A 16,787-nucleotide genomic window follows, 5' to 3' on the forward strand; every position below is an offset into this window, starting at 1 on the left:
TCTGCCAGCGTTTTGAGCTCCAACTGGGGCTAATCCTCAAAATAAAACAACATTCAGCAGCCCTGAAGATTAGCCCGTGGTCGGAGCTCGAAACATCAGCAGAAATGGAGTTTTTAATCCGGAGGAATAAAGAGGGAAATTTACCCATATAATTTGCAGGGAAAGCATCAAATCTTATTTAATTCAGAATTCACAGGATGATATTTTGTTTACCTGAGCTAATCTGTTCTTGATATTTCGAATGGATTAACCCCTTCCAATTTGATTAATTTTCCGTATATCGTGCTCCTATTCTTTATTCATTTCTTTCTGTGGTTCTCTTTTAAATGGTATGTGATGAAATGATATTTTGTAATTTGTAATAAACGTAGAACCATGAAATAAAATGTGATTATTAATCATGAAGAACACAGCTATTGCAACTCTAATAAAATCATTTTAATCCTTCCAATGCATAATGTTTCATGAAATATGAATTATTTATGTATACTATGTATGTTTTAACATAAGTTTTCAAAATAATTATATTGTTCCTCTAAATAGTGCTAAAATTGTGAAAATCCGATGACGAGATACACTTGTCATTGCGCAGTTTGGCATCGCAAGTTCATGATGAGATAGACTCGTCATTACAGCGCAAGGGGTTAATTTATAACCAGGTTGACACGAGGAATATTGTGCTATATTGTATTGAGCTTATTTTCTCATATCAATCTTTTTTTTTTATTTTTTTTATTTTTAGCCTCACCTGCTCTCTCAGGATCTTCCTGAGGATTGGGACAAGGAGCCGGTCAAGGTTCTTGTGGCCTCGAATTTCGAGGAGGTTGCTCTCAGCAAGGATAAGGATGTACTGGTCGAATTTTATGCCCCTTGGTGTGGACACTGTAAGCAGCTTGCTCCTATCTATGAGAAGGTTAGTATGAGAGGTCTATACCAAGTAAATGTTCCTTTCTTACAAAACTGGTAATATTCCTATATCAGTGAAACCTCTTTTTTGCACCCCTCTATTTTATGATTTACATCATTTTGCAAAAATGTTATAAGTTCCCTGCTGGTACCTTGTATGAAAATTATTCCTGAGTTTTACGCTCTCCTTGATGTAAATATTTTAGGTGGTTTCTTTGAAGGTTTTAGCATGGATGTGGTTCACTGTTATTTTTTGTGGATGGAGCTATTTTTATTATCATGTGATCTGAAATAATGAGAAGGGCCAAGTTGTATGTTGTGTCGACACATTCATTAATTATCCGGTTTTTGATTTTGGATGCCATAACGTTGCCTTAACTCAGTCTTGAAACCAGAGTGTAGATTTAGATTAAGTTAGCAAAGGTTTCCAACTTGGTGAGAGAATCCATCTTGTCAAGCATTTTGACATATGTCCAATTTGCCCTGGTGAAATATCATGGGTTGGGACTGTATTCAAACGAAAGTGAGCTATATTTATCAAGATTGAATACATTAAAATAGGGGGTGCTTTATTCTCAGCATTATGGTATATTTTACTTTTATATGAGCTTTATTGTCCTTTGTCATTGCTACACAATGGGCAATCAATGCTATTAATTAGGACTGAAGTTCTTTTAATCCACTTGAAGCTATTACATTTTTGCAACAAAGGGTCAGTTCAGTTCTCAGAGACAAATTTTCTTTATCTTTGAATTGGAATCAGAACCAAAGCAAATAGCATCCGTGTGGCAATAATTTCTGTTGACCTAGTGTGTGAAATTTTCTCTGGCACAATTTACATACTTAAGTAGTGTGATTTTATGGAGCCAATCACTTTTGAGATATTTGATGTTATTTTAGACAGTTTTCAAAGTACCACAGCAAGTATCATTACTTACTATTTATTTTTACCTTTTTCCCCAAGGGAAAACACTTATACACCCATGTCTCGTATAGCGCAAGGGATGCGTTCCTTGGGGTCTTTGCGCTATACGAATTTGCGTTATACGAGAGCGTTTTAACATAGGGAAGATAGGGATGCGTTCCTGGTAGCATTGGTCTTGGGTATTGAATTTCCTCTAAAACATCTATATTCCCATAAAAAGCCTTAGAAAACATTATTTCTATAAATATTTATAGTTTAAAACATCTTTAAAGATAGTATTCACGCATTCAAAGACTTTTATTCACGTTAAAAAAAATTCTTACGTGCTTTCGAAATTCCATCCTGTCGTGCGGGTGGGCTAACATCTGCTATCTCAGGGGATCGTAATGCGTTGCCGGCAGTTGATGATTTTTCAAACTAGTCTAAAAACAACTATTGTGTCACCCAGGCCCTTTTGTCTCTCATCGAAATGACAGGAAAATGCTACTTTAAATGCCATTTCATAGCTAGCGGAGTTTATGAATGATAAATCATTTTGATTTGAAGTCCTCCGAGTCATTAGCAGCTACGTGAAACAGTCTTTAAATGCCTTGAAACCTGACCCAGGTTTTCCTTCCCTGAAAATGAATGAACGAGAATGCATTCTTTTCCAAAATAATATCGTCTCATCAACACTAAAAACTAGTTGAGGGGGAAAGGAGCCACTTTCAATAACAGCTTGGAGTTCATCAGAAAATGTTATGGTGGCTGCGCTATCAACACTTGCAGATTCACCTGATATCGCCGCACTGAAAATACCTGCTTGCCGTTTAAATTCTGGAACGAACCGGAGCTTTCACTTAATGTCTCGGAGCGATTACCACTCTCGTCTTTTTGTACTGATTCACCATGAACTTTCCGTATGTGTAGACCGCTTGGTTGAAGTTGGTGCGGCTGAGGTCACTGATATTTTAGCTTCGTCTTTATTCAGAATAAGGCATCGTGAGTTTAAACTTCCGCGCAATATCGCTTTGACGCTCTCCATTTTCAAAGCAATTGACCTCTCTCAAGTCCTCTTCTAGGTTAATGGTTTCTCTTGATAAATTCTTGATTTTTCTACACGCATTCCTATTTTTTGCCATATTCTCTTGGTTTTTACTCTGTATGGCTCTATCTAAATCACCTTCTTCTGCTGAACTGTATCCCTGAGACGCAGAAGGGCTATGACTGCGGGGAGGGAACGAAGCCATTGTGTTTAAGACTCTATAGCGGACCCTTTTATGTGTTGATGCTATTCATGCGCAACTCGGTCACCGCTCCATTTCTCCCCCGTGAATACCGATGACCTTGAAGGCTTTAGCGTAGACTCTCTACCTGGAAGTCAATCGCCCGGTAACCTACGACGGCAAAAATACGTCTCAAACCGTATTGCTGAAAAAAACTCATTTCCACTAGCCCCACGCTTAATTAACGATCTAAATTATTTATTATCATTCTGTTAAGGAGACGAGATAAATCTTCGGTAGGCCGGCTATCTAGACCCAATGACGAGTAATACTTTTGGAAATTGCGCAGCAATGAATTTCGATTAATATATAAACAAAAAAGAAGATTTGAGGCAAGAAATAATATCAATATGGGTAAATTGATAGAAATTTCGTGTGTACTTAGCGCAAGTTCACGTTTTATCACGAGAGCGTTTAAGATTTTTGATTAGGCTACACTGCGTTGCAATGTTTCCCCGAGGAACGAATTTGCGCTATATCGAAATTGCGCTAATCGAAATTGCGCTATACGAGACATGGGTGTATAAAGCATTGATTTCAAATTAAATTAATTATTTCAAAATCATAGTGTTACAAAATTTAACAAAAAGAATTATTATGAAAAGCATCAAAGAAATATAACTATCTAAACAAATATAACTATAAAAAGAAGTATACATTTTTATTGCTTTGAACTAATTCAATGATTCTTCCAAACATAATATTAAATTCACGTAGAAGCAATGCATTTTTTGCAGGCTATTAATATATTTTGAAAATTTGTTAATGAAAATTTAGCCCATTACTAAGAACCCTAGCTAGGAACAGTGCCCAGGAAACGAACTGTTATTACAACTGATTAAAATTGTGGACCAGCCCATCCTTATTTTTTTTAAATACACACATGGTAATGATAGAAAATTTTCTTTTTAACAGTTGGGAGAGAAGTACAAGGACCATCCTAGTATTATCATTGCCAAGATGGATGCCACGGTTAATGAACTGGAGCATGTAAAGATTGCCAACTACCCTACCATCATGTTGTACACCAAAGATAACAATAAGGTATGTTACTCCATTAGAATTTTTAAACCTCATAAGGTTAATGAAGTATCAGTGAAATTCCATAGCCTTAAGGGAATAATTTTTTGGTTTAATTTGACTAATTTCATTTTTCACTATTCATACAATTAATTTAGTTCTCATTGGAAGCTTATCGACTACTGTCATTTTTCATACCATGGCTTTTCAGCTGAAGCATTCATAGATTGAATTCAGATTATTGTGTGAAGTTGCCGTGGTTATTATATCTCTATATTAAAATATATTCTCTTGTATCCAATTGAAATCAGTAAATACAGGTGGTCCTCAACCTTTATGCAATTCCTAATTTTGCTTGCCTATTGTTCACCTTTTGCTTGACCTATCTTCCTTATAATCAGGCTTGAAAATTTTTAATGGAAAATGAAATAATTTAAATATTGCACCTTTAAAAAGTTCAAAGTTTAAAAGTTCAATTTTCTTGTAAGTGCATTGGATACATGCCATTCAGTTAAACTTTTTGTGTTGTCTTCAATAAGAGCTCAATGTCATTTTGTATTCTTGAATATTCAAGAGTAACATTAATGTTGCACCAAATTAGCATGGAACTTAAATGTTTGGCTTTTCTAAACATCTTCAGGAATTCTCTGTATGTATAAGTTGAGGTCTGCCTGTTCCAATATTCTTGTGTGAGAAATGCTGTCCATAAAATATGAGAAATCACTCATGACTGATCACACAGCAAAAATGTTGATATTAATGTGTGTGCTGACCACTCACTAATGGCAATTAAAGCCAGGAATTCAATAAGCTCAAGTCAATTGAGCCATGAATTGAAAAGAAAAAACTTTCGTTGCACACAGTTCAAGCTATCAAAGCAACAATTTAAAACTTGTTCTCATTAATAGTTATGTTACCCAAACTAATACCCATTCAAAGAAAATATTAAATCAACGGTTATAGAAGCCCCTTAAGCAATGAAAAATATACATTTGCAATTCCTACCTAGTGGACTTGTGCCATTTAGGAAATCATGGCTTCAATTTTTTCTTGGGCTTAAATCCCGTCGATATAAGAAAAAAACATTCTTTTTTCAGGGAGGTTCCGTTGTGGCTATGCATCCAAAACAAATACTTTTGGCCTATATTTTTTGATAAAAACTTTGCTCCCCTAAATGGCATTCTTTGGTGTTATGAACCATTAATCAGGAGAGCCCTGGAATTTTTCATAATTGAATGCATTTATGTTTTAATAAACACTTATTTTTGCAGTGCAAGTGGACTTTTGTGCTGTTGTCATGTAACTATCTTGTTCTGGTCTCGAGCATTAGTATGCTTACAACTGGGAAAGTAGGAAAGTGAGGTGCCTAGATAGATTTTTGACAAGATTCTTACAATATATAGACCATATGTGTTTCTTTGGAAGCAAAATTTATGTTCCAGTTGTCATTTAGATATTTTTGCCAATTTGAAAAGCCACACCATAACAGCACAGAGATTTTTTAAAAAATTTTTAAACACGCAATCCTAGAGGGCATTTTCAGTCAAGAACTGATCTAGAGGAATACGTACGAAGCTAAGGAGAAAGTATCAAAGTAAATTGTTTACTGTGTAATAGTTACAATTGCATCAATACAATCAACTTATGATTAATTAACAATTTGTCTTCACAAAGAGTATTTCAGGGTATAATTGTGTCCTACCAGTAATGTAATAATTGTGTACGTGATTGGAATCGATTTGGAAATCAAAGGTAAAATTCATTCCCTCTATAAGTGATAATCTCATCAACTAGTTTATTATGAATTACTGAAGACTTTGTTCTGTGAAGGACAACTTGCTTCAGTACTCCTATTTTACATGGCCCTCCAATTCCACAGGTTTGGGAAGAAAAAGTATAGAAACATGCAACTTTTTGTCTGACTTACCCTTTCAGTTGAGAATAGTAATATGTGATGCACAAAGTATTGTTCATGGTTATGGCAGTCCCAGTTTGTAAAAAAATTAATTTTAATTTGTTTTTAATCATTGCTATAAAACTGTGCATCTTATTTTGCTTTGCTGTGCTGAGTTATGAGGAACAATGAATCCCTAAAAAATTCCTTAAATAGTGAAGTTTTATAGGAAGGCCAAAACATATATGCAGTTCTTTTGTGGCAACCTTATGAGTTGAATTTTAATCCGGTTTCCATGTGGGTCAGGTATTCTACTGTCATTCAACTTGTTCTGATATCAGTTGGAGCATTAGTATGCAAATGATTGGAAAAAATAGGAAAGTGAGGTACCTAGATTAAATTTTTTACATGATTCTTACACTACATGATTTTTAAGTTCCCTTTTACATGATTCTTAAGTTCCCGTTCTCATTTACATATTTTTGCCACTCTGACAAGCCATACCATAAGAGCCTAGAGATTTTTTTTGTAATTTTTAAACACTCAATATGAAAACCTGACCCAGAAGAATTCATCTCAAGTCAAAACAAATTTTCCGATGACATTTCCATGCCTGTATAATGTTGAAAGCCAGTGTGTTGGGTTGCCTGAGCTGCATTATAACTAGTACGTTTGTTATTTAAAGGTTATTGTTTTTGTGTTGTAATTGTATTTTGCATATAATGTGTGCTCCCCTTGATTCCATTAATCTTGGCTTCATCTTTGACAGCACATGGTTTATCTTCCTCAAGTGTGTTGACCATTTGGACATGCAGCAGTGATTTTTAAAAACATTTTTCTTGAATTGTGGTCTATGTTGTGATTTTTCAGGGTATTCAGTATGTTGGCGAAAGAACACTGGAGGGACTTACGAAATTTGTTGAAACTGGTGGAGATTACGGAAAAGAACCCACCGAGGTAACTGAATGCGGATGGCATCATTTTATATAGGGGCTTGGTGTTTTTTTTTCTTTGCTGGAATGCCATCTATTTTTATTATTTATTTGGTGAATGCTCTCTTTACATGCCAATCCTTCTCTCCATGGGCAATATTTATCTTTAATCTATTTTTTCATAGTCTGGCTTGGTAGAATTTTCAAGCTGTAATTATGCTGCACTGCATAGCATTACCCTGCATAGCTCCGTAAGCTGTAAATTAAACTGTATGTAGCTCATGTACAATGGGATGGATATTCTTCTATTTTGTCCGGGTATTTATTGCTCAGTCTGGAAGGCTTGGGTATGATTTTTTTCCCCAGGATATCCAGGAACCTTCATCATGCTCTTCGTCACCAGTTTTTTTAATGTAATACTTGCATGAAAATCCTGTTACTCACTTACTATTTTCTCTTTTTACTTTGCTGCCTTTTTATCCTACCTTTGCTGTACCTCTGTGATCTCGGAAATAATCTCTGGATGTGGGTCTTGTGAAAAGGCTTTGGTGTTTAAAGGCCAGCGAACATTGGAAGCTCTGTCTGACTTCGTTGAGGGAAAACCTGAGAAGGTGCAGGAGGTAAAAAGCCTTCTAGACCATAATTTGGTGAACTGTCTATTCTGAAGTGGATTTGTTTATGAAACTACTTTTTCTCTCAAAGGGACCATTGAAAATAAATTAGTAGAATTAGGAGTGGATTGCGATAATATGGTGAACCGTTTAACAGTTACATAATGACAGAAAACGTTTGTATGAAAAATCTTCTCGGGATTGCGCGCGGGTTAGATTATTTAAGAGCGCCGACATTTCGGGTACCGACTCGCTACCCATTCTCATGGCTACACGGAGTAGCCGTGAGAATGGGTAGCGAGTCGGTACCCGAAACGTCAGCGCTCTTAAATAATCTAACCCGCGCGCAATCCCGAGAAGATTTTTCTAAAGTTATTCGCCGGGAAAGTGTAAAATCATACGTAATGTTTGTATGGTCGATAAAATTTTATTATTTGATCACCTAGGTTTTGACAATTTTTTTCATATTTAAGTTATTGCCTGGTAATTGATATAATTTGTCAAAAACTAGGTTAGGTAATGGTAAAATTCTGAGGGTTATAGTGACGTCTTCTATCATTATGTTACAGAATAGGTATTTAATTGTATTTAGTTTTTGTTGATTTGAATAATTAGGGCGGGGTCTTTGATTGTCTTAGGTCTGCTATGTTGCTCAGAGAAGTTTTTGGTCCCAACATCATTCTGTTTGATGAGAACATAGGCAGATCATTCGATGTGAAAAGATCATTTCACTTCTGGTGGTCATGTGTTTCAAGATGGAGCTAAGACCTTGCATATTGAACTTGATTTAATGGAATGAATAAGACAAGGATTGGACTTAGCTAAAATACCTTTTTGTGTAACGTTAATACAAATGAAAACTATTCATGAAGAAGTAATGTAAACTAGGTTGCAGAAGGAATTTGATAGTAATAGTCTCTTTTTTGTGCTCATGTTACTTCTATAACTTTACAAATTGTAAGGCATTAGAAATTTCTAGGGAAGGAAGCCCACAAATCAATAATTGTTTATTCACTATCACTTTTTGTAGGCATGTATTCTTTGAATTGGAAATCAATTGTAGTTTTGAATCAAGGTGTTACTGTTCCTTCAGTAATATTCTAAAATATGAGAAATACTTGAACAATTTTAATGCTTTTGTTGGTATTTATACAAGCAATCATGATCTTTATGTATCCTTAATAAAGCCAGGAAGAATATAGTTGTGCAGTGGTAACTGTTAACGTTTTCATCAGAAATCCTCTTGGAAATCCAGTCATGTTAAATGTCTCCAGTACTTAAGCTTTGTTGAATCTAATGATCTGAATGATGTTGTGACCAATGCTTCACTATACACTATATACTATGTAGCAACATATCTGATGCCAACAACAATTGAAGGTATGGGATGGTATTTCATTCACGGTTTCTGACATTTCAATTTTTTGGCCATTATCAGTCATGTTGGCCTTCATTGCAAAGTGATCATGTTAGTTTTCATTTTACTGGATGGGTTTTTAGATGCAGCTGCTATTTTCTGTTTGCTGTGAAAGAAAAGAATGGGCTTATATTGGAAATGATTAAGTCTTGAATTCTTATAAAGATAATCTTTAGCTACAGGGTGTGTCCTGAAAGTAGTAGGACTAAGTCGAGAACAAAAAATGTATTTCTCATATAGGTACGTCGCTTCAAAAATCTTCAAAGTAGCCCCCTTGGGCATCGACACAACGCTGCCAGTGAGTTTTCCACGCAGCATACGCTTCCTGGAAGGCTGACTCCGGGATGTCCTTTACAGCGCGCGTCACGGCCTTTTGGAGAGCTTCCACCGATCCGTGGTGACGCACTTTCAGAGGGGTCTTGAGCTTGGGAAAGAGAAAGAAGTCCGGGGGGGCAATATCCGGGCTTTAGGGTGGGTTTCCACGCCGTGTTTTGCCAGTTAGTCAACGACAATGAACGCGGTGTGGGCCGGCGCATTGTCATGATGAAGGATCCACGAAGCGGCGATGGCTGGTCGGACGCGGAAGATACGTTTTCGCAGTCTTTCCAGTACTTGCACGTAAAAAGCTGCATTAACGGTTTGCCCTGGTGGCACAAACTCACTGTGGATGACACCTTTCGAATCGAAAAAGCACATGAGCATGGATTTTTGCTTCGATTTGGACATGCGAGCTTTTTTGGGTTTCGGAGATGTCGCTGTGTGCCATTCTGCACTTTGCCGCTTCGTTTCTGGGTCGTATTCAAACGTTGAGCGGTTGTTCTGCTCATGGCACTATCCCTGTAAGCTGCCTTGATGAGTTCATGGGTCTCCTTGCCGCTTTTCTCGAGTTTAACGCAGAATTTCACTGCGTAACGCTGCTCCACTAAACGTTCCATGACGCACCGTGACGAGGTCACTTGACAGAGGTCTGGAAGAAATACGATTTACACTCCGCAAGAGCTCAGAGCCGACTGCCGCGTGTTCGCAGCGCTTTGTTAGAGTCCCTTCCACCACCTACAACCCAGAAAACTCCCGTCCGACCGTCCGCGTGTGTGGGAAAAAATCAGTCCTACTACTTTCAGGACACACCCTGTATCATGGGATCTCTGGGAGGCGACTTCTCATCATCATGGGGTAACAGAGAATGTTTCTACTCAAACCCACTTATCTTTTATGTTAAACATTGTAGTAATTTTTGTTTATATTAATCATTATTATGCAATATTTGTTTTTAACATAAAGTCATTCTTCATAAATGAATCATTCATATTCACATTTTATCTTCTCAGAAACTATTTACCTATAATTTTCCCATTCCATTTAACTTTAAAATGAAACCTATGGTTAGGCTGAGGCTGATGCAATAAATCAAGTGTAATTATTTAATTTTCCTCAGCTATGAAAGTGTTGGAAGTTTCAGATACCTCTTAGTTAGGGAGGGTTTAGTTTACCAAAACTCCTAGCCTTTTTGCCTGTGTAGGTGAGCATAAGTTGGGACCAAGGTTGTGGAATAAATTAGGTCTCGGGTTTGATGAGTGAAAACTAGGGAAGTGAGATTTGTATGAAACAGGATGTAGTTTCCTGTGACAGACTTAAATTAGAAGAATTTATTTACTTGTTGTGAGTTTGACTTCCTTACTTGTAATTCTACAGTACTTATCTGGAGTTTAAGAGGTGTTAGAGTATGTTCTACTAACTGAGCAATTTCCAATTTGTTTATTTGTACACCAAAGGATGATGAAAAAATATTTGATTTAGTTGGGATTAGAACCCGGATCTCTCAATAGCCGGTCAGTTGTGTAGCCAGTTACACCACCAAGCAATTTTCTCAGAGCAGACTTTGGATGGGTTTTTCCTTCTTGTTCAGTAAAACCCATCTTGAAGTTCGCTTTGAGAAAATGGCTTGGTAGTGTAACCAGCTAACACACCTGACCGGCAACCAGGAGATCCGGGTTCAAAACCCGGATAAGTCAAATATTTTATCATGCCTAACTTCATCCTTTGGTGTAATTAACTTTGCACCCGCGCACATGACTGCGTGCAAAATCACTTTTTTCTGCAGTGCTTTGTTTATTTATGCTCCAAGCAAAACTGTTGTGGAAATTACTAAGGTAGTATGAGAGATTTTCCTCCGAGTTGTATCTCTAGCAAGCCAATTTGTTTTAGAATACTGAGAGGAGATAACCGATCTCAAGTGCAGGCCTTGTCATGGAGGCAGGTGACCTGTGGTACTTAATATTTAACATGCTTCGCTTAAATGAATAACTTTTTGAACCCTTTAAAACTCTTAAAATGTGTGAATGAGGAGTTTACCAGAGGCTCAGGGTAGCAAGTTTTTCTTTCGTAATTTAACAAATTAAAAAATCTCAGTCAGCCTACTGGTGTGCTTTATTAGCGGTATGTTGCACTTTGAAGCTAAAGTTATTTAAAAATCGATTTATAACTTTAAACTTCATTCTTGTATTATCTTCTTTCCGGTGATGTTTCCCTTACAAGTCAATTGCATTTATTTTTTTAATTAATGGTCAATTATTGCTCATACTGGATATATAGGCAGGGATTCAAGTAAAATACTTCGACTGCCATACTCAGTAATTTAAATGCACATGGCATCTTTTAGCCTATTTCATATGTTGCTGTTGTGCCTATTCAATCAAAATTGTGATGCATCTGAGATGATTAGGAAAGACAGGTGTACTTCATTATTTAAACAATAAATTGCTTTAGAGTACTCTGTTAATTCATTGAGGTAATACATAAATCATGTCATAATACTATCCTTGCCATCAAGCAAACTGGTGTATTCTGTAATTAAATAGAAACTTCATTTGTTAATGTATATAACCTTGGAATTGGCGTACTTAAATGTTGTTGTTGAATTAACTAACATCAAAGGTGGTTGGTTTACTTGGTGTAAACATTCAGGTTATCTGTCAAATTATTGATCATTATTTTTACTTGTTGGTGCTTTTAACGTGAGTTAACAACAGATGCCTCTTTCTCTTGTGGCTCTTATCATAGAGAGCTGTCAGATTTTCAGAGATCCTTATGTCCTCTCCCTTTCCTATATTTGTAATTTGTAAATAACTTTTTATCCATTTATTCATGAGTCTAACCTCCTCAATATGTAGATTTTTTAAAAACGTCTTATTAACTTCTTTTAAATATGCATGCTCCTATTTTATTGTGTACTTTCATATGTTCTAATCAAAAGATGAGCATTGTAGTGAATTGAAATTATTTGTTGCTAAAACTTGGTTCGTAGTTTATCTTGTATTGGTGTTAGATGTTTTGTGTAAACATGTTATAGATTGGTATTTGTCCTTACAAATACATACATATAAGGATAAATGTATATGAAAATGATAAGATTGCATGCTTATTCTTGAATCAAAAAGGCTATTTAATTTGAAAACATGAAAGAAAATTACTGGGAGTCAATTAAATGGAAGAAAATCTTTCCATTCTATTCGGTTTTTTAAAGACAACAGTTTCGCTGGTGTTACAGTCAGCGTCTTCAGGTCGAAGGTATGACCTTACCTTCGACCTGAAGACGCTGACTGTAACGCCAGTGAAACTGTTGTCTTTAAAAAACAACAAACGCTGTGAAAAACCCGAATAGAATGGAAAGATCATCTAACCAACGCCACGAAAATCTTCGAACCTACATTACTTGGAAGAAAGGTCGGAATACTGGTGTTTTGATTAGCTTGGATACTGACTACTCGGAAGCAAATTTTTGTGTGCAAGCTTGCAAAAAGTAGGGTGTTTTGCTCAGTATTTTGAGGCTTGCCCTTGATAATTCTCTTACCAATGGTTAAACTTCTAGCAAAAGGAATCCAGTATTACAGATCTTATTTCCATTTCTTTCACCTCTAGGGTTTCTCTTTCCTTAAAGAAATTCAATTTTGTTGAACTATGATTTTTCAAGTTTTACCAATCTTGTAAGTTGAGCTATAGAAAATCTTCTCATTCTTTTGTTCTAATAACAAAGCTTTTGCCTAAATTATTGTTCTCTGCTGTAGCTTTTCAATGTTGTTTTTTCTCCTAAGACTTAGCCTCAGTAGCCTGTATTAAGAAAAGCTGATTGGATATTAAAGTTAGCAGTTGACTGAATAGTTAATCACACTTAGGTTGAATTGACCAATTGTTAGACTCTGGGAGAAGTAGCCTAGTTTTTTTCATTTAAACTAGTTTTAAACATATGTTTTCGGTGACTTATACCATTTTCATTGTATGAACTACAAAGTAGGCTAAGTAGGGAGAGAACATAGATTGAGCTAGGTAAAACTGAAATTTATCAGCTGTCAATGATTCTTGCTAGGAGATTTTTAATTTTGATGGGAGCTCAAAGCTGAATAACATTCTATAATTGACAGCGTAGAAGGAGAGCCCTGATTGAGTTGACATAAGTTAAATTCATATTTTTCCTATGGTTCTCAACCCACACAGCACACTCAAAACTTATACCATATTTAAGTTCCATAAACGGATTCTTTAAATTGTAAATAATGCATAAAATCATAGTTTATGTACGCAACATGTGAATAATATACAAGTGGTATAAATGTATATACATAATAAGTAACATAATAGGTGGAAATATATGGTGTAATGTACTCATAAATTGCATTTTTGTTTGCATATGTTATGCCTTTCAATTCAGTGCATATATTCTGCATATAATGCACATATATTGCAATGTATGGGGACATTATACCATTTATATGCACATTTGATACCACTTACGTAGCATGATATTTTTTAAATATTATGTACGTATTATTCTCTTTGTGCTGTGTGGGTTCATTTTATTTGGAGAAGTTTCATATTAGGTGATCAATAAATTGTCTTGGCCTAAAAAAAGTTTTTAAAATTTTATTTCCCAAAGGAGGAGGAAGAGGATGAGGATGATGATGCTCCCAAGAAGGACGAACTTTAAATGAGCAGACGTTGATTGCGCTAGTGAGCTTTAAAAGGCTTGCTTGTCTGACCAACTTGAGCAAGGTGTGTGCGCGCGTGTGTGAATGACTTCGTGGATGTTGGGGACTGCTCTTGAGGAGAGGGAGCAGAGGGGGGACATAGGTGGGTGGTGGTGGTTGAACGTCAATGTCTTTTCTGGGATGTGCTGCCTCCAAAAAAGACTGAGAAGGAAGGGTCCTTCAGCACTGGCTCATCCCCCATTAAGAGACAATCTGTGAGGAGTGACACCTTCGGTGCACCCCATCCTGGACAGATGTGCATTGCTGGATGGTGAAGTGGAAGAGTTGTGCCACGAGGAAGGAGATCCCCGATTCGAAGAGTGGTTTTTGACCAGGATGGATGTACTGCATGCAAGAGAAAGAGAAATCTCTGAAAATTTACAATGTTGGCAATGAATATGGTGGCAGATGTCATTTTGTACCCATTTTTAGTGGATGTTGGAATCAATGTCCTAGGCGTTAAACCGTTAAAAAAAAAGAAACTGACTAGCTAATGGTGTGCAGTTGAAAGCCTCCCGTGATGGAGTTATTTAAAATCTGTCAATTTTTAAATTAGAGTTTGGAATTTTTTCCAGGCTGTATTCCATGGCATTTAAATCAAGTAATTCAGCGTCTGTCCCTGTATGTTTTGTGCATTAGGGATTGATTATTTTCAATGTTGAAGAACTGAAAGAATTAAGAAATGCACCATGTTAACTGCGATTGTGGCTGTATAGCTCTACAGTGATCATGTTGGCCAGCATGAGTGTTTTTTGTGTAATGCATTCCAGTAAGCATTTTTTCCACACCTTTGTCTTAAGCCCCCAACTGGCCAACATTTTTTTATGGACAGTGGCACAAATGGGAGAGGGAAAGAGTTGAATTGATCCTTAATAGCATGCACAATTTGCAGTATCTCTTTCTCCTCTCGTTTCTTCGTTAGTGATTCAATGGGAAAAATAACCTTTGTCACCTTGCCATTAATGTTGAATTTCATTAGCAAAACCTCCCTTATTGAGCTATGGGGCATTTAAGTTTTATTAATTGTGCCTTGGTGCTTTGAATACATCGAATGCACCTTCAATTACTTAATCACCTGATTTTGCTTTCTGGAATTCACATGTTTTCGGTTGTGGGTATTAAATTTTGTCTAATCGTTCCTTGTTCCCTTCCCAGTTATGGATGTTGTCAAATTGACAATTGTGATGAATCATTGTGTTTGTATGGGAGAGCAATTCCTTCTTTTGTATTTTACTTGCTGTCAATTATGTGTTCTGTGCTCAACCATTTATTTAGCTGTTGCCAAATAGTTTTGTGGCTGATCCTCTCTTTGGATCATCACTAGTTGAAATGTTCTAAATTTATATCAGTTTTAATTACTAATTGTGTCATTGTTTCTCGTCATGTCTTAATCTGCAACTCATGAATGAATATTGAAACCTTACCTGTGGCAGTTGTCAGAAGAAAAATTGTCCCTTCATGGGATTGGCCAATGAATTTGTAAATTGTCTGTGAATTTGGGTTGCTCTCGTGTTCCATGTGTAATAAATGGTTCACAAATGTAGTCTGTTGTTTTCATTGATCCAGAAATTGAATTTTTCCCTCGGTCAACTACTAAGCTTGTGATTTACGATGGAAACCTATGTATGGTGATAAGCATCATAATTTTCTACCTTGACTTGTGAAATTTTAGGCCTTCCTCCTCTCTATGTATTAGTTGAAAAGTGTTCCCTGTGATTCTGTCATTGTCTGAAAAGTTTACTTGGGAAGCATTTCCCCAGGCTGCATTAATACTATAGTCCTGAAATCATTAAGACTACTCATGGGTAATATATCTGGTGTAGATGCTTAACACTAGAATGATCGTGGGTGGGCAGTTGGCTGCTCATGTTTTCATTCATACCCTACTTCATTATCTTCCCATTTAGGAAGCTCAGTTTGTCAATCGTTTTTTGTTTTGCACCAAATAAATCAAAAATGAAGTTAATTTTAGGGAGAATGTTTCAGGTCACGGGTGATGACAGCTTTTGCCTATGATGACAGTCTGGTCATTGCATTGTACTTATATTTCATAGTTCAATTTGGATCACTTTGTAGCTCTGACAAATATTTCTCGGGTTTGCATCCAGGTTAAAGCTTTTATGTAAAAAAAGGCTTAACCTTTTTAGGCTTACATAAAAGCTTTAACCTGGATGCAAACCTGAGAAATATTTGTCAGAAGTATTCACCAGGAAAAACTTAAATCGTTTACTTTGTAGCTCGTTTGTATGCATCATGCCAAATATAGCATGTATGTACCTTATCACACACTCAAATAGTATAATTATCACCATCATGTCCTCAATACTGTTTCTGCATACTTCATCGTTTATGTGAGGGGAAAGGGCAAAACTACAGTATGTTGCATCATGTAGTTTCTCCACTAAATATTTCATGTACTGTGACGATTGCTCCTAAAGTTGAAATGTGCTGGCCAGGATTGTGAGTAGCTACTTGCACCCAAGCTATGCACTTACGCACCTCGGCTACCTCTGCCTGCCGTTTAGCCTGCAGAGCTGCCTAAGTATAGATATTTCCAACAGAAGCATGGCTTCTGCAGGAGAGGGTGGAGGGGAAGCATCTATTAGAGGAAGTAAATGGTATGGGCCATCTTGGTGGCTTCACAGAGTATGATATTGCTTTAAGGGTAAGGATTGTATTTTGGTGGACCATATCTGTTAAACGATCATATATGTATTGAAACAAACGAAATTTTGGCTTCATTTTCACGGTCTTCAAAAGGGTAGACTTAAAGTCCTGAAAAACTTATTTGGGTCC

General features: G+C 36.4%; 1 protein-coding gene across 2 annotated transcripts in view; it reads left to right on the forward strand.

Moving 5' to 3' along the window:
* Positions 1-15,534, forward strand: part of LOC124169796 (protein disulfide-isomerase) — a 35,936-nt gene extending 20,402 nt beyond the window's left edge. Inside the window, exons 7-10 of one of the 2 annotated variants that reach the window (XM_046548547.1) lie at positions 743-913; positions 4,012-4,140; positions 7,485-7,562; positions 13,901-15,534. In XM_046548547.1, coding sequence (XP_046404503.1) covers positions 743-913; positions 4,012-4,140; positions 7,485-7,562; positions 13,901-13,951 — 429 coding nt within the window. In that variant the 3' untranslated portion in view covers positions 13,952-15,534. Of the gene's footprint in view, positions 1-742; positions 914-4,011; positions 4,141-6,880; positions 6,968-7,484; positions 7,563-13,900 lie in introns of both variants that reach the window. The other variant, XM_046548546.1, reaches the window with a different exon arrangement.
* Positions 15,535-16,787: the final 1,253 nt, after the last annotated feature.

This window comes from Ischnura elegans, chromosome 12 (assembly GCF_921293095.1).
Source record: "Ischnura elegans chromosome 12, ioIscEleg1.1, whole genome shotgun sequence".
Classification (NCBI taxonomy): Eukaryota; Metazoa; Arthropoda; class Insecta; order Odonata; family Coenagrionidae; genus Ischnura; species Ischnura elegans.